Source organism: Centruroides vittatus, unplaced genomic scaffold (assembly GCF_030686945.1).
Source record: "Centruroides vittatus isolate TY-2023 unplaced genomic scaffold, ASM3068694v2 scaffold_386, whole genome shotgun sequence".
In the NCBI taxonomy this organism is placed as follows: domain Eukaryota; kingdom Metazoa; phylum Arthropoda; class Arachnida; order Scorpiones; family Buthidae; genus Centruroides; species Centruroides vittatus.
Window position 1 is genome coordinate 6,755,141 of NW_027122706.1, and position 18,720 is coordinate 6,773,860.

The following is an 18,720-nucleotide window of genomic DNA, read 5'->3' on the forward strand; positions in this document are numbered from 1 at the left end:
CTCCCTCGAGAAACTGAACAGTGCTCCCCGGGGCCATCATACTCCTGCGAAAACATCGGAGAACTTTTCTTGCGGACATTCGATTTCGAGAAGGGGCCCAGAAGACTCGAACGCCGCCGCTGATAAAAGTATATCGTAGTTGTAAGCACCTTTTGTTATATAAACGGGTTACGAATGAAAGTCTGTTTCTAACAGTTTCTTTCACTCCCACACGTGGATCGTGACCGCACGACATTCTGTCTAACGCAGTCGTTCGGCAAACCTCACATCTCCTCCGAATATTAAGTTACCTGAAATCAAGTTTGTGTTCATATTATTTGTATAAGCAAGTAACATGAATCAAGTAGATACTTAAAATGGCACCAAAGGAGCTAAATTCAAATAACTTGACTAATGTAAACGAGTCTTTACACTCTCTTAGTGTCGATTGCTTTGTTCGTTTTTGGTGCCCATTTTCCATTTTGTACGCGCAATGCTGTTTTCCCCCGAATTTCAGTCACGTCAGCGAGCATAGACATTGTCACTTTGACTCCTCTGTACCTCCTATGTAGTAATTGCCGGTTTTTCATTACATTTTGGGATTCCTCGTCGCAATTAGGCTAGTGGAAAACGCAAAGTTTAATCAAAATCTATCAATCAAGTTTTGAGAACGAATACAGTTCTGTAAGCCACATGGAAGATGTTTTCCTAACGCTCCGCCGCAATTACAATAAAAAAAAAATCTCATTTTGTATTTAAAATAAATAAATAAACTGTAAGCTATTAATTGAAGTTAATTTTTAAAAATATGGAGACAGTAAACAATTTTAGGGTGGAAAAAGAGAGCCCTTGTTATGTGAGTCCATAGATATCGCCGGCCTATACAAACTCGATAATCTATTAGCGCTAAAAACACGAGTGATCACGTGTCCCTAAATCTGTAATGTATAACTAACTTATAATCAGGAAATATATTTCACTCGGTCGAAAATTTAATTTCTAACATCTTCGATGTAAAATAAAAAATGTGCATTTATAATAACTCTAAGCATGATAGCAAAATCTATTGTAACTTTCAGTTAAATTGTGTATTCAGTAGCCTACAAATGTATGCTACAGATTACTTTGGAATACTGTATCTGAAAAGTTTACATGTGTATTTTATTTTGTTAAAAAGTAATTCGATATTATATATTGCAATTTTTGTTACGTGAAAATGTAATAAGAAAAAGTCTAAAAAAATGTATTTTTGTCACATTAAGTGTGAAAAATAGTGTGGATAATTATGAAAATACAATATGTTATTAACAACGTTAAAACACGTTTAGACTTTTTACTGTTTTACATAATTTGGCAGAAGCGCAAGCCTCTAAAGCAGGGGTGCCCAACCCACGGGTTGCACGTGGCCCAAGGCAAGTTCCAATGCGGCCCAATAAACATGTAAACAAAACCGACAATGTTTTCATTTATTTATTTCAACGGCATAAACTCAAGAAAGAAGTTTCACAAAGTTTATACATGTTTTATTTTTGAGTGGAAAGGAAATATTTTCAAATACTTGAAATGTGTGAATGAGGAAGCAATGCGGCTGTTGTATAGATTACTCCCCATGGAATTACGGGACTTTGAGTATATATCTGAACTCGGGACCGAGACGAGTTCAACGATACTCTACTTTTGGACCGGAAACGAAAAATAAGAAAGTTATCATATTTACGATTTCCTGCCTTTCACAATGCATTCTACGCCATTTTAGAGTTAGTTTTCCACTAGGTGGGCGTTCGACTGTTTGTGCTCTCGACGGATTCCTCCCGGAAGGGAGCCGCCGGCGGGCTGCCCAGTGTTTAACGTCACTAGTTATTGATTCACAGTAGTTGTTGAACAAAAGAAAAAAAAGGAAGCGTATACTGAACTACAAGCAGCGTCACCTAGTGGAAAACTCTAAAATGGCGTAGAATGCATTGTAAAAGGCAATAAATCGTAAATATGATAACTTTCTTATTTTTCAAAAGTATGGTATCGTTGAACTCGTCTCGGTCCCCTGAGTTTAGATATATACTTAAACTCCGAAATTCCACGGGGACTAATTTATACAACATCCAGGAATACTAAATAAAGCTGGAGTTTTGACTCAGAGGATTATAGACCCAAATTCGGGAAAAGGAGAGAAAGGCCGAAAGATAAAAAGTAGTGAGAAAGGTTAAATAGACCTTCTGTTATGCAAATATTGACCCTTAATTTTCCAATCTTCCTCATTTCTTTATCTTTTGTCCTTTCTCTCCTTCCCTTGCATTTGGGTGTATAATCCTTTGAGTCCCAACTCCAGCTTTATTTAGTGTTCCTTCCAGCGTTGCAAGATTTGGCTACGTTGCGCCAAATTTGGCTACCCTTTTTTAGTTTGGCGTAAAAAATATTATTTGGCGCATTGGCTACTTTTTGGGATACATATTATTTAGAAATATATTAGTTGAATAAAAATGCACTTTAAAATGGTGTTTCGTCGTTTTTTATTAATTAGAAGACCCAAATAAAACAAATATTTGTGTTTTTCAAATAAATTTTTGTTTGTCTCCTTTATAATAAATTAATTTATCTATTTGTAAGTAAAAATTGAAAGTATCTGTAGAAGTAATTTTTTTAAATATTCTTTTTCGTGATAAAGTTTTAATACTTATTACTATAATCTAGACATGTTAATCCTAAAATATACTTGTATATTTAAGGATTGGACCACAAGTATATTATAGATACTTGTGGCCCAAAACTCCATGACTTCTTCCAATGTGGCCCAGAGAAACAAAAAGGTTGGACACCCCTTCTCTAAAGAAAGGTCGTCTCAGCTGTGGAGAATAGTTTGTTCCTGGTGATTGGACATGGCGAGTAGAGAAGATATTTTTATTATCTGTTTACGTGTTTTAACGTTGTTAATGCTGTATTTCCGCCAGCCCTATTTTACAAATACAATATGTTATTTTTTTAGTCAAAACTTATTAAAATATTTATAAATCGTGTTGCAAAGTTTCTTTAGGAAATTATGGAAACTTTTCTGTAATTTTTCCTACAATAACTCATTAAATATTTTTAAAATCAAATTATTAATCAAATATTCAGATTAAGAAAAGGTAAGGGATAAATTACATTTTATTTATGCAATTTAAGGTTATATAAGCACAAAACTTCACTAAAACTATTCGACTTACGATTATAAGTGATCATAAAATGAATATTTCCTATACTCTGTAAAGTTATGATAAATAGTAGGCTATAGAAATATAAATTAAGAGTCGATAATGTTGTAAATTATGATTTTCAAGATTCTAATATGAATGTTAATAAATTATATATGTCCTGAATGTAATTATTTTAACAAATATAATAGAATATTCGCCTTAAAAATAAATTAAAATCGAATATTATATAAGATTTTTCTCGTTAATTATCAATCAATGAAAAATTTGTATGTTGTAACGTTAATGCATATCCTATGGTTGTCATAGCAGCCGCCATTAAAATATTTTGATATTATGTTTGCCCAGATTAAGTAAATCTTGTTTCTTTAACATGAAACATTTCCAACAAGACAGAAATTAATATTCTTTTATTCGAGCTTTAATTTTGTGTATAATACCAGGTAATAGTTATTTATAAATTTAATATTATTTTACGAAAAAAGTAAAAATGTAATTTTTTTCTAAATATATTTAAATATATAAAGGCTCGATAGGAAATATTCATATTGAATATTTAATTCATGTTTAATTAATGTTTAATTCATATATTCATTCATTTACATTCTTATTAAATCTACTATAACCTGATGACTATATAAATATTAGCTCTATATTGAAGTTCATTTAATTATTACTATAGTCTTATAAATTATAGTAAAGTTATAAATATGAATATTTTTATTGAAAGTATATACACTGTATTATTTTATGTAGAACATAATATGCGTAACATTAAGACACTAACTTTATAGCCTATATACAGAACAGTACACACTGTATACAAGGTTAATAAGAATATAATTTTTATATGCAACCTTATCATAACATTATAAATTTTAAAGACACAATTTATTTGGTTTATTCATGCAATGTTTAATCATTTTTATTATTGGGCTACAATTTTTCAAATTGTAAAATAAATTCCCACTATTGTCGGTTTGTCTATCCTTTTTTAATCTCGAAAATGAAGTAAGTTAGATGAAAGTCGAGACCAGACATAGAAATCTTGAGGACACGAGTCTCCGATTAACATACACTTTCGTTGCAAGCCGGAAGTTGTTATTTTAATTTCAACGTTTTTTCATGAAAGGAATTAGATAGATGAACGACTCTATTTTAACAGAAAAAGTATAATATACAGGGTAAAGACACTACTAATTTGAGGCGAGAGGCATACATTTTAAATTAAATAAATTAAAAAATATAATTAAAAATTGCAGCCCGGAATTGTGATGATGTCAAAATAAATATTTGGTCGTTGATTCTGGAAATTAATTTCTTTCTATCAATTTATATAATTTATGTAACGTAGTCATAATTGCGTATAGTTTTTATTTTAACGCTAATTCTAGATCATCAGCCTGGATAAAAATTGAATTAAACTATTTTATTACAGATATTATTTATAATTTTTGTTTTCTTACGCACAATACTTAAGTAAAATTTTCAACTATAAAAGATAGAAACGTGTCATTTTGAAGATGGACTTTAATCTCAAAATTCGGAAGGTATTTGAATTTTTTGGAAGATGCAATGAAATCATTCTATAAAATAATAGTTAAAGATCGCTTAGGAATGTCCGTTCGTTAAGCTAGAAAACAATAAATTATAATTCCGAGGACGACGACGACGACTCTCTTTATAATTACAAAGGAAACAGATAATTATAGTTGATTATAATGCTACTTTAACTTCTATCAAATGAATGTTTTTATTATAATTAGCAATATGCATGCTAACGTTAGAATGTTTAACTTTATGATGCCAAGTGCTAAAGGCGCAGGATAGTTTAAATACACTAAATACTTCCCCCTAAATATTCTGCGTTGAAACAATAGTGTATCTTATATGTCCATACGTCTTAATGACGTAAAATACGGTAAATTTGTATTAAATGAAATTTATTGCCCTCCTTTAACATTATTACACATCATTAAATTTATTTAGATTAATTAAATTTAGGCCATGTTGACCTACATTTTTTACTTTACGCAATTATGATTTTTAATTAATTTATACTGTATAAATTAATTAAAAGTATTACATTAGTCAACAGAGAACGATCGATGGAAGCCAAATGCGAATGCTGCAGTGACGAAAGGTCTTAATGATGTCACGATGTCTTCCGCAACTGCTTTGATAACTGGTTTGAATGCTAGAAGAAATTTATATTATCAAAAAGAGCTTACTTTAAAGATGGGGTCGTGAAAGAGTTTCTGAATCAAAAGATCTATTCATTTTTTACTCTACTTTGTATTTGTACATTATTTCTTATTATTAGTTTGCTAAAAGAAAAGGGGATATACCCGTCATTCATAAATAAATTCTAAAATTAACTATTGTATTGTGACGATCGAGCGGTTAAGGTGGGACACGCTCTAGGGACCCGGGATCGAATCTGCACAGACCGAAAAACTCCAGGAATTTTTTCGGATGGTCCGTCTGGATATATCGGATTCCATCTTCACAACTAGACCCCTTGTGGGCCTGGCCGAACCCATAGTGAGCATGCTAAAAAAGGCCCTCTTAGTGTCCACAGGGTAAAAAGATTTTTTAAAAAGGCTATCGTATTGAATAATCTAACACTTGACAATATGATTTTAACCTTTGTAAATAATATTAAACTGTATTTAGAACGAGATTTGTAAGTTTTAACATTATATTTATATAATTTTATTTTTTTTTTAATTTGCAGAATGGAAAATAAGAATTAAATGAAAAGGTTTATTCAAAAGTATCATTTATCGATCTTTAGAGGTAATATATAATTCACAAAATAGGTTTTTGCTATTTAAGAAATGGCACAGAATACTTCTAATAGTTGCTTAACTTATTTTCTTCGGCATATTTTCTCTGGCGAAATTGTCTATGGCTTAGATTGCTTCTTATCATGCCAATGCGATGACACTCTGAAACTCAGAGAAAGATGGAAATTTTTTAAAACTTCATATCAATGTTTAGTCGAGTTTAATCTTTGGATACAATTTATTCTTTCTGTATTGCAATTAATACCAGCGTTTAACAGTTATATTCCCTGTTCTGGTTGGTATATGATATCTAAAACCGAACTGTATGTTATTAAGATATTGATATCTTCTGTCGCATTTTTCTTTGCTTTGCATTTTCGCTGTGTAAAGCGAGCTAAGTTATACGTTTGCTTGAAAACTTCTGGTTATTCCGAAGAAGAATTAATATTATATAATATCTTCCAAAAGTTATTCGGTTTAACATTTTTTGTTATTATTGTCTCATTCGCTTTTTATGCGATGAATATTTTCTTCGTTTTCTCTAAAATACAATACTATAATAAATATAAAAACGAAGCTATCTTTTGTTCTGTCCAGTATGGATTTTGGTCACTGATAATTACGGGTCAAACGATATACATAGCTAATTCATTTGTTTTGTCCTGTTATTTAGTCTATAAAAGATATATAAAATTATCCGAAATGTTGAAAACAATGGCTTTAAATCCAGTTTATTCTAAGCATTTTCTTGAAGATTTAATCAATAAACATGGCGAATTGTGGCAATTCATCAACGAAATAAATAACACCGGGGATATTGTTATTCCACTGAGATATTCGACGAATGCATGGGTTGTTTGCCTTTGCGCCTACGTGACCATTTTTTTAGATATGGATCGACATTTGAGAATATGCATGGCGTTGATAACAACGATGGGATTTATGCTTTGTTTGATAATAGCCTTATCATTATCTTCGATGGCATCAGCGGTAAGTTTTATCCTAATTAGAAAAGTCTTTGTTTTTAGAGCTCAGACGTTGATGATTTTAATGTCAAATGTTTTGTTTCTTAGATGGAAGATTCGTTTCAAGAAATTAGGATATTTTCGCCAGTTCGGTTGAAGCTCAAATACAAATTAAAAGTAACGAAAATAAATTGCTTAATTAAATAGCTTAAAATTATAAATGATCAAATTAATATGTGTTATTTTAATTAACAGTTGTTAAATTTCATGAAAAAATTTGCAAAGGCGTCTCTTAGAATGACTATTGGAGGTTATTTTGACGTAACCAAAAAATTTCCTATTAAAGTAAGTATTGTAAATTTTAATGTAAAACAGACTTATATTGAGGTGCTTTCAGAAATATTGTTTGTCAATCATTGTATAGAATAATATTGCTTAATAGTTATAGTTTAATATGCAATATAATTCTATTTCTAAATACTAGTTGCGCTCGTGAGAATTGCTCTCACTTATATAAAAATAAAATATTGATTGTAAAAAATCAGTTATTTGGGAAATTATTGCGACCGGAAACTGAGACAGGGAATTATTGAGACTGAATCTTTGCGACCGGTTTAGTCGCGAGTAGAAATAGTTTTTGTGATTCTCCTTGATTTCTAAGTTAGTTTGCTTTTACTTTTATACTTTTTTTTATTATTATTAACTTTGTCTGTTTGTCCAGATAAAATCTTGTAATTCAATTTTCACCCACTTTCCAATTCCCGATCTAGTTGAAACTATGCATACATATGTATTTCCGATGACAATAAATTTTCTTGAGTTTGCAAACAATAGGCTATTAGCAATTAGTAAAAAGTTAGCAAAAAATAAAATAAAATTTGTAAATGAAATCTGATAACAAATGGCGCTACACGTAGCTTAACAAATCGTGAATACCCTTTAGGTCGTGCAAAAGTGGCAAACTCTTGTCCCTATTTAGTCGTACTCTCTATATTAAATCTTGTAACCCAATTTTTCATCCATCCCCAATTAAATGCTAAACCAAGAAAAATTTCGATAATTCAGTGTTAATTCAATAGTTCTATATATAAAGCTAAAAAGTAGAAAATAATATATATATCTGTATATATACAATTTAAAGAAACGCTTTTTATTTACATAAATGCACTAAAAAGTAAAAAGAAGAAAAAAACACCATTTTTTCAACTTTCACAATATTCTTGGTATTATGCGACTGAAAACAAAAGCACTTACGGAAAGCCCATAAAAATTGATAGAGTGTAACTAAAAATATTTCTAAACACGAACACCCATGCTTTTATTTTTGGTCGTATAATACCAAGAATATTGTGAAAGCTGAATTTTTTATTTTTTTATTTTTACTTTTTAGTGAATTTATGTGAATAAAAAGCGCTTCTTTAAAATTAAAAAAATGAATTAAATTGATGGAATAAAGCAATGCAACACGCGGGCGATCTGCCAAGAGGAATGTCTCCTGGAAGAGCTTTTTAGGAAAATTGGCACTTTTAAGTTTTAGACACATGAAGAAAACCCGAAGAATGTCATGTGGCCAGCTTCGTTGGTTAGGCGCGAACAGAACTGTGTTATTCTCTCGCTTTATTTCATTTTATTTTATTATTTATTTATTATATACAGTCAAACCTGTTTTTATGCGGTGAATAGGGACTGCATAAAAAAAGTCTCACGTAGAAAATAACTCGTTTTAAAATCGTAGTCTTAGTTTCTAAGGAAATTACCTTCGTCTTTGCTTTGTTTTTGCACTTATTCATTTTCAGGGATTATGTCTAAACATAAAATAAAAATCCTAAAATTTTATATCTAAATAGAAAAAATAATACAGTACATTTACCTTCAATTTACGCTTTGAAATGAATCTTATCTTAATGGTCCAGGAATGTGAAAGCACTTTGAAGGTTTAATTAACGTAATTAAAACACACGTAAAATTTATTGACAACAGATGTCAGCACTTGACTGCATCGTCTTGTCTATCGTCTGTTTTACATATTTTTGTCCAGGTGGTGTTTTGTTGACTTAAAAAATAAATTACAGTAGAGCGTCGATAAGTGGAACCAACTGGGGACTGGGGTCTTTCCAGTTAATGATTTGTTCCAGTTTCCGACTTTGTACGAAAAAATACATTAACCTGTCCGATGTTCAAATTTTTCTCCGTTGCGTATCGCTTCCTGTTGAATTTTTCTCCGTTGCGTGTCGCTTCGTGTTGAATTTTCGTCGATTTTAAGCCTAACGAAAATTTTTATAATAATCATCGAGGCTATCGTATCGTTAAAAATTATTTCTGCATTTTGTACAAACAAAATAAATATATTAAAGAATATAAAAAACATGAAAATTATACTTTAGAAGTAAATTTAGTATCAAAAACATTCAATTCAGCACGACACAGTTCGACTGAAAATCGTTCCACTTTCCGGTCATTCCACTTACCGACGTTCCACTTATCGACGCTCTGCTGTATTTCATTTTTAGCATATTCACGCAATAATATTGCTATAATAAGTTTATTTAGCTATAATAAGTCAACGTGAGACGTGACAAAACGCATGAGACTAGTCGCCAACTATACCGCACAAATAAAAAATCGCACAAAAAAGACCGCATAAAAACAGGTTTGACTGTATATAACACTGAGTTCCGTTCGTGCCTAACCAACGAAGCTGGCCACATGACCTTCTTCGGGTTTTCTTCATGTGTCTAAAACTTAGAAGTGCCAATTTCCCTAAAAAGCTCTTCCGGGAGACATTACTCTTGGCAAATCGCCCGCGTGTATTGCGTTGCCTTATTCCCTTAATATAATAAATATATATTTGTTCAGCGTCAGCAGTTAACCATCTATTCCGAGGTATTGTTGTCGTAATGGAATTAATATTTAATTTAAAAATATTCACTATTTGTTGTCTGATAAAAAAAAAAAAAAAGTGAAGCAGCATTTTACGTTGTACGTAGAGTTTTACGTATGTGCATCCAAAACGAATCAGTTAATGTAAAAAGTGACAGTGCTATAAAATCATTTCGAGAACTTTATGAATTTTTTTATACTTAACTATCACGTTAATCTTTTGATATGGCTATGAATTAATTATAAAAATACCAGATTGGTATTAAAAGTAAATGGTAAAATTTGGAAGAATATATTTTTGAAAAGGACAAAGTAATTGAACTTGACCTCGCTGTCTCTAGTGGAGAGCAAGAAAAATAAACGTTTTCGTTTTTTGTAAATAACATTTTTGAGAACGAACGACAGTAATAAAAAACAAGTCAACGTATTACGTCATCTGCCACTCTAGGGCCTCCTGGTTCGAGGCCTGATCGGGAATTTCAAGAATTTTTACGGGCGGGATGTCCCGAATTTCTTTCCCCATAGCTCATCATGAGTGAGGGTGGCCGATACCTTTTTATGGACCTGGCAGAACCCGGATATGGAATAATAGCCCTCTTAGTATCCCAAATAGAAAAAGGTAAAAATAAAAATGGTATTAACAGTTCTAAGAAGTAGCACTTCTCGATTTTATTATGTAATTCAAACGATTATTTTAAACCTTGATATGATCATATAAAAATAATAATTTTTAATTAAAAGATAACATAATCTACATATTTTTAAAATAAAATGCTATAACTGTTGTTATTACCATCACATTTATCAATATTTATATACAACAGCGTGTATTAAAACATGTTTTTGGTGGAAAACAAATGGTACTTAAATAAACTAAATCAATCGAACTGAAAATGTTAGTCATATTTTTAAAAATTTGACGTAATGCGAAAAGTTATTCTGGAAATGTTTAAAATCAGTGTTTAAATTATTTTAATAAACATAAAGGTATATAATGTTTATTGTATTAATCACAAAGTAATGACGAATGACCGAGTGGTTAAGTTTACTGCGCTACGCAATCCGAAATCAAATGCTGTGCCTAATAAATAAAGTGGTCCGTGGGCCCACCTTATTTATTAGGCACAGGGCTTAGAAAAATGGGATTAACAGGAACGTGAAAGAAAAACAAAATTTTAAAATTGATATTTTATCTTTTCATCCACAAAAATTGTAAATAGAAATTTTTAAAAAGGGAAATAGGTTTATTAAACAGCAATTCTTGAAAGCATAAACTATCACGAATCGTGATATATTGAATTATATTGAATGTATTACAAAACTCACATTCAATATATAAGATTAGTTATTAGATATATTTACGTTGTGTCATTTTTTTATTTAATTTTTCATGACTTTAAAACCGTATTTTTAATATCTAAAATGTCTTTTATTTAAATATATGTTCTATGTATTTCTAATCACTTCAACATCCTATTTATTTATTCAGTATATAATTTAATTTAATTTAATTTAATTTTTTGAGAAATCACAAAGATCTGATTATTTATATATTTTTTGTAAAAATAAATGATGATAAATTTCTAATGTCGGACATTAATAAATTAGTTGATATGTGACCAGTTTTAATTTTACTTGTTACGAATTGACAATTCAAATTCAAAAACATTAAAAACTTGTAGAACATTTACATTTATATAAGCTTGTTATGTTTTCTTGTAATATTCTTTGTTAACTAAATATATAAATATTACATTATTCTATGTAATAAATATTAAATAAAAATTGAATACTTAATCTGATTATAGTTTATAAGTAACAATAATTTCGGAATATAAATTTAATTAAATTGTATATATTTTTTGATATTAATTTTATAACTTTATATATTTAAAATGCCTTTTATTTTAGATGTCCAGCTTTTTATATTCCATTTCGTCATCTTTGTTAGAGTTAAGAAGTTTGCAAGATAAACAAAACAAATGTACAAAGCCTTCTAAGAATGATACGTTTATTTTTCTCTGAATTGTGAAAAAAAAATATATACAAAAATTATTCTGAGAAATTTCAAAAAAAATTCAGGTAATTTTGGGGAAAAAATATTGGAATTTATTTCAGTCAAAAAATGTTTTGACGTCATTCCCAATGAAAATATGTCTCCAGCAAATATGATTTATGAAAAAAGTATAGTATTCTGTATTGTGGTAGATAGCTGTTAAGAGAAACTTAATAATCTCTATATTCAAAAATATTTTAAAGAATAATAAGTTTTCATTGTCGATAATTTTAATAATTCAGTAGATCTAACAAAAAAGTTTTTAAATAAAGGTAAATTTTTGAGAATGTTTCTTTAAACGAAATATATTCAAATATAATAGCAATCTCTTATTTGTGCGGTATTTAAAATAAACAAATGTTAATATCGTTAGAGATATACACAATAAAATGTCAACATTTTTTGATACTTTAGGTAGAAAATTTTTATATTAATGTTATCCAATACAGTGCTGCTCAAATTTTAAGTTCGTGAACTAGATTTTTTCATTCCAATCCCTCGCGGACCAGTATTATTGTGAACCGAAATTAAGTAAAACAGAGAACAAAGTTCAAATGCTTTTCTTTCAAATAATTTATAAACCATACGGTAATTCTTCCCACTTGGCGCTGAAAAGTGACACCACTACTATCCGGCTGGGTTAACACAATCACTGAAAAACGTGCTTTTCTTTTGTTATGTACGAGAAATCTGACTGACGTTTCGTGTGCTTCTTTTCGATTTGGATTTCACTGAAATCTTACAATGGTAGGGATCATTTGTGCCATTTTTCATTGTAAACGGCAGGATCAACATGACTCAAGAAAGTCCTTTCAACTCCCGAAGAATCGCATTTTCAACATTATTAGAAATTATAAAACCTTTATACTGTATAATGAAGGATGTTCGACGAAACGTCAAGTGTTAAAACATGCATAGATTTTTTTCAATGGAGAATTGTTTAAAAAGCATATCACATGTACCGGTACGTTTGAATAACATAACATCCAATCCAACAGAGTAAAAAAACGCAGTTCAAATGTTTTCGGCCTACACCAAAGGCCTTCCTCAGAAACAGCCGAGTTTCAAAATAAAATTACTGTACATCCTATTATTCATATTTCCCTTTTCACGCAGAGAACATGAAAAACAGAATGGAATTACTCTCTGCAGACACTGGGACAATTCTATTGGAAGCTAGAATTGTCCCAGTTTCGATTCTCGTAGGGAGTAATTCCATTCTATTCTTCCATTCTCTGTGTTCTCTCTATCGTAACAGTCCTTCCAGGCTGTTATATGTTTCCAGACTATTATAATAGTCTGGTAGGACTGTTATAATAAAGAAAATGAAAAAGACGTTTTTTTAACAGACATAGTGTACGTCAGCCATGTTCTCTCATGTGAAGTGTAAAACTGCTTATTTTAATAAAAGGTAATAGGAACAAATTTTTCTATGCTACCACTCGACAGATCTGCTTTTGAATTTTACATAATAAAGACTAATTCAATATTATGCTATAAAATATATAAAATTTTAATTTTATTAACAATTCGTTTTACATTATCTTAAGAATTTCAGTTAAACCGGATTAATTTTTTATTCTTGACTGGATAGAAAATGCTGAACTAATGGAGATATAAAAGTAATAAATTTCTTCTTGAATGTTATCCGGGGTTGACACGATTTTCTACTTTGTTTAACTACTACACTTTTATCATTTTCAATTTCTGAAAATTTATTATTATGTATACCACTTAAAATTAATGTTTTCATTAATTTATTTATAAAGTGATATATTAAAATTATTACGTGACAATAATTTATCAATGAATTGTTCGAATGCATTTTCAAATTTGTTTATTTCATCTTCCTCCCTTGAAACCTAATTGTGTGAAGATAATTTTTAACAAAAGATAATTTTGTTTTCTGAATTAAATTTAATTAATACCATTTCAAGAATCTTTGTAATTGAATTAGCTTTAGTACCAGTATTTAAAGAGTTATGGCACTGTAAAAAAGTATAAATAATATTTTGTAACATTAAATATTCCAATAATAATAAATACATTTTATAGAAATAAAAATACTCTTCCAGCTCCTGAAGCATTACGCAAGATCTGAATATAAAGAAACAATTGAAATTAATTTTGTGAGAATTGTACAATTTATTCTATATTTATCTTCTAAATTAGCACACCTTAAATATACAGCAGTAGATATAAGCTAAGAATAAGCCCAATAGAAACGGCACAACTGTTTTATAACTTGGAAAAATTCCAAATGAGTTAAATGTCTTGTACAATAGATGGAACATTTCCTGTAACAGATTAAAATATGGTTATTTCCTCATTTTGCATTTATAATTACATTTTATTTTAAATTATATATAAAGAAATATTTAACATAAATGATTAAATATGCACACCTGGTACGATGAATTCAAAAAAATTGAAAATTATTTGTTTCAATTGAATCTTTAATTAATTGAATAGTAACAAGAATAGACACAGATATTGTTATGCATACAATTGCCAATATTTTAATTTAAAATGAAACTTAATCATTTTAACTAATAATTTATGAATAAAATTTTAAAATAAATTGTGGTTCACTAATAGTAATAGTTTGTCAATTGTGAATACAGTATTTTGTTTATTTCTTCCAAAGTTGGAAAAAAAATTCTGGGAGTTTTATAGCTATATATTTTTAGTTTACATTTATAACATTTTGAGAATTGGGTAAGCCTATTTCTGTTGTTATAGGTTACCATTAAATAATATTAATAAATGTAAAGATATATTTTTGTGCGGTTAATTCAATAACAAGCATGTAATATTCTGATAAAGTTGAAAAAGTTGATTGTATTATTTGATATAAGAATTGATTTTGTATAACGAGGATAACGTCGCTACATACAAATCGTGTTGTACAGTACTTAGTTCTAACATTTATTTGGTAGGTAAATAGCATGTGTTTGACTATCAAATAAATGTTAGAACTAAGTATTATACGTAGCGACATTCTCCTTGTTTTATAAGTTTGTAGTGACATGTAGCACAGTTGGATAAGATATTGATACATTAGAATAAATTCTGTGGTTTTAAATCTGCTCTGAGGAACCAAATTCAAGTCCGAGTCGGGAATTTCAGAAATTTTTTACCCGGATATGTCGAGTTTTTTCCCTCACTGCCATTCGCAAATATTTATTTATTTGTTTATTTCAAGCACCTATCACACACACATATATATATATATAATATTATAATATATTACAAAGACGTACCGATTTTTTGCTTCTTTAATTAATCAGCCTTTACAGGAAATATGAATAAGTTAATTAATACTGTATACTGTACATGTGTTTTAGAGAAATGCTTAATTTTTAACATCGGGGGTGCATATCAAGCGTGAGATCAGTAGGGACGTCCAATACAACAAAAGTATCGATACCAGTGCCATGAATAGTTTTAAAGTATCGATACCGATATCGATCTTAAAGTACTGGCCAATTTCGGCATCAGGTATCGAAATTGGAAATCTTGCAAACAAACTTTAAGAGAACAACATACTGGCATTTATTTTTGATATTTTCAATTATGTTATCATTTGTTGGAGTTTGCAATGTCAGTTCTTTGTGTATCTGAAGAGTTAGTTATGCTTCTTTACAAATCCTATAGATTCCTGATAATACTATGCAAATTTTAACTCTTCCACATTTGTGTAATCTGTCAAATGAATAATATTTTATAGTATACCAGGCTGATCAGAATCAATCTCTGGAAGAAGATTCTTACATCTTGGACAGGAATGATGCTTTAAAAGTGATTCATTGGTGGATCCTGCCAGTGGCGTGCCGTCATTGGAAGCGATGGAAGCGCCGATTCCACCTTCCAATGCCCTTCCCTTGAATTTTATAAAATATAAATTTTCATATTTTAACGTACTTTGAATTAATTAAAATGAATATTTTATTATAACTGCATTATGTATCTTTTAAAAATTTCTATACTACATGTGAAAAAAACGATAAGATTGCTATTGTATATTCGAATAATTCGGTGGCGGAAGGAATGTCGAAACCGGGTCAGTTTCCAATCTGCCAGATTATAGAGAGGTTTCAAGGTCGCATGTCACGTGATAAAACACACGTTTGCTCCGCCCATTCGCCATTTTTGTGGTAGTTTTCGTTCGCTTAGCTCGCACGTGGTTTGTTGTTCGACGCCTTTTTTTTAGTTTAAACGTTCGAAAATACTGCTGTTCTGTTATCATGGATAAAGTTAAAAAAGATTCTTTTCTTGCGGGCTATTCTAGCAATCTAATAGGACGAGATATAGCTCTATATGAAGAGAAAATTTCGTTATGTGGAGGCGATCCATACGAAGCCAGTTTATCAGACTTCGTCGTTGATCAAGAGTTGTGGCCGAAAGTAGAATTTGGTGACATTATAAACTATTTGGTTTTGACAACAAATTTCTACACCCTGTCACAAATGAAAGCGTATAAATCTTTAGAGGCCCATAACTATTTAACAAGTGGCTGGGTTTCTCCTGATATCAAAGTAAAAGTCATGAATAACAACGAAGTAATATTGCTTGGAAAGGTATGTTTTCTTTTGTTTGTTTAAACTCGTGTTTTTACGTATTTCTTAACTAAGAATTTTTGTCTGAAAGTAAAAAAGTCTTATTAAAAACAGCTGTAGCAATTTTTTTAATTCAAATTGTTCAGTACTTTTATTTTCTAGTTGAAATGAGTATATAATAAGCCTACTTGTTTTTAGTTTTAACATGTAATGTTTATAAGTTTGCACTAGCTAAAATCTGAAATTACATTAGTTCATTTATAAATGCACTATACCTAACTAAATTAATATAAGCAAATCAGTAAACTCTTTTAGGTTTTAAAATATAAATTAGTGTTTATTAATGTTAAAATTAAATGTTAATATAAATGTTCTAATGCTAGCACATTTCTTGACACAATTTTCTTAAATTCTTGAGAATGCTTTTTTCACATAATGTCTATTTTTTCAGGTTAGTCATTCTCAAAGCTTGAGAGTTCCACCTTTAAAAGTGTGGATTCTTGGTAAATCTTCTGGAGAAATTGTAACAGCTCACTGCAATTGCATGGCAGGTTGCTCTTCAGCATGTTCACATGTTGGTGCTGTACTTTTTGCTTTAGAAGTGGGTGTTAGAATCCGGGAGTCAAAAACATCCACCGACAGAGCAAATGAGTGGTTGCCTCCACATTCAAGAGTTCTTGCTCCTCGACCATTAAAAGAAATAGATTTTAGTTCGTCAATCTCAAAGTATAACTGCATGACTAGTTTAAATATTAACCAAAGGTCATTCAAAAAGAGAAACATGAAGGTAACACCTATGAATGACAGTGAGCTGGATTCATTTTTGTCAGATGTGGCAAAATGTAATCCACAAGCTTGCATTTTGGCTGTTACACCAAGATTTTCAGATCATTTTGTTCCAAGTCAGGATATACCTTTTCCTTTAATGTTTGGAAATCTTTTTAATCCATCACTTGTTGATCTGGAGTGGCCTGAGCTGGAAGAATACTGTTGCAAACTATTTCAAGAGTTGCAACTTACAGAAGACCAGGTAAAAAACATATGTGACATGACAACAAAACAATACAAACAGAAACTTTGGTTTCAGTATCGAGCTGGACGCATAACTGCATCTATTATGAAAGCAGCATGTCACACAAGTTTAACAAATCCAGCAAAGTCATTGATTAAAAAAATTTGTTATCCATTTGAACATCGATTCAAAAGCCCCTCTGTAAGATGGGGATGTGAACACGAAAGCCATGCACGATCAAAATACGAAGAAAAACATGCTAAATTACATCATAATTTCATTATTAAAGAAACAGGATTTCATGTGTTACCAGATCATCCATTTATTGGTGCCACACCTGATGGTCTTGTAGAATGCAACTGTTGTGGCCAAGGAGTGGTTGAAGTAAAATGTCCTTGGTGTCAGCGACAACAAAATATTGATGAAAACACGCCTAATTTTTTAGTTAAGGAGAATGGTATTTTCACAATTAACAAAAACAGTAATTATTACTATCAAATGCAAACACAAATATTTGTATGTAATGTCGAATATTGTGACTTTGTAGTTTGGACAGAAAAAAGTTTGCATATTGAGAGAATTTATAGAGACTTTACATTGTGGAATACAATCATTGAAAAAGCAAAAAATTTTTTCAAATTCTGTATATTACCGGAACTGACAACACGTTGGTATTCAAAACAATAGATTTAATAAATGTTTTTATTTACAATTCCAAACATTACACAGTGTAAACTTGATTTTATTCAAATGGCACAACACTATTACATAAATTTATTAAAGAACAACTGACATGTACAATTTTTTCTATTGACGTGACATTGTCATGTCCTTTTAGTGTCACATGCTCAATTGGCAATGTTGATTCTAAAATTTTAAAATTATTTTTAATGCGACCGATTACTCGCTCTACATGGATTCTCAAATGAGATAGCTTTCTGCTTTTTGCTACTTCCAATGCAGAAAGTTGTTGTTTACCTCTGGTAAATGTAGGAACTGCTAGCTGTGCTCCAGTAATTCCAACACTATCTGTAATGTTGAAACCTCTGTCTGCTAGCACTAAATCCCCAGGCAGTAAATATTTAAGCAATCCCGAATGTTCGGTTAGGTGTTTGTCACTAACCCTTCCTCCCCAAGGTTCTGATATAAAAGACACAGAACCTTGAGGAGTAACACCTATTAAAAACTTTATTGTGTTATGGTGCTTATACTGGGACCATGTCAAATAGCGAGCATTTAACGATGAAGGCCGTTCAACAAAAAGCTCAAAACAGTCTATTATTACTGCAATC

At 30.2% G+C, this 18,720-nt stretch overlaps 3 protein-coding genes across 3 annotated transcripts; 2 read left to right on the forward strand and 1 right to left on the reverse strand.

The window, feature by feature from the left end:
- The first annotated feature begins 6,801 nt into the window (after positions 1–6,801).
- LOC136988826 (uncharacterized) lies at positions 6,802–11,844 on the forward strand. The gene is made up of 4 exons (XM_067286787.1): positions 6,802–6,946; positions 7,030–7,098; positions 7,177–7,266; positions 11,713–11,844. Exons 1-4 carry the CDS (start codon positions 6,848–6,850, stop codon positions 11,824–11,826), a joined length of 372 nt encoding a protein of 123 aa, XP_067142888.1. The 5' UTR covers positions 6,802–6,847; the 3' UTR covers positions 11,827–11,844.
- A 1,397-nt stretch (positions 11,845–13,241) lies between these two features.
- LOC136988868 (uncharacterized) lies at positions 13,242–14,359 on the reverse strand. The gene is made up of 7 exons (XM_067286859.1): positions 14,263–14,359; positions 14,035–14,154; positions 13,925–13,954; positions 13,786–13,845; positions 13,647–13,719; positions 13,386–13,564; positions 13,242–13,348 (listed from the first exon to the last, which is right to left on the reverse strand). Exons 2-6 carry the CDS (start codon positions 14,149–14,151, stop codon positions 13,434–13,436), a joined length of 411 nt encoding a protein of 136 aa, XP_067142960.1. The 5' UTR covers positions 14,152–14,154; positions 14,263–14,359; the 3' UTR covers positions 13,242–13,348; positions 13,386–13,433.
- Positions 14,360–16,260: 1,901 nt separating this feature from the next.
- Positions 16,261–18,115, forward strand: LOC136988769 (uncharacterized; the record flags this gene model as incomplete). The annotated part of the gene is made up of 2 exons (XM_067286735.1): positions 16,261–16,455; positions 16,868–18,115. Coding segments are annotated over 2 exons (1,443 nt in total), but the record flags the coding sequence as incomplete, so codon positions are not given.
- Between the last annotated feature and the right edge of the window lie 605 nt (positions 18,116–18,720).

Coding starts and splice junctions, on each gene's coding strand:
- LOC136988826 (XM_067286787.1), top strand. CDS start 6,848: ATGGATCGACATTTGAGAATATGCATGGCGTTGATAACAACGATGGGA. Junction 6,947..7,029: donor TATCTTCGATGGCATCAGCG/GTAAGTTTTATC, acceptor TTTGTTTCTTAG/ATGGAAGATTCGTTTCAAGA. Junction 7,099..7,176: donor AGCTCAAATACAAATTAAAA/GTAACGAAAATA, acceptor TTTAATTAACAG/TTGTTAAATTTCATGAAAAA.
- LOC136988868 (XM_067286859.1), bottom strand. CDS start 14,151: ATGTTCCATCTATTGTACAAGACATTTAACTCATTTGGAATTTTTCCA. Junction 13,955..14,034: donor TCTACTGCTGTATATTTAAG/GTGTGCTAATTT, acceptor CTTTATATTCAG/ATCTTGCGTAATGCTTCAGG. Junction 13,720..13,785: donor TTACAAAGATTCTTGAAATG/GTATTAATTAAA, acceptor TCACACAATTAG/GTTTCAAGGGAGGAAGATGA.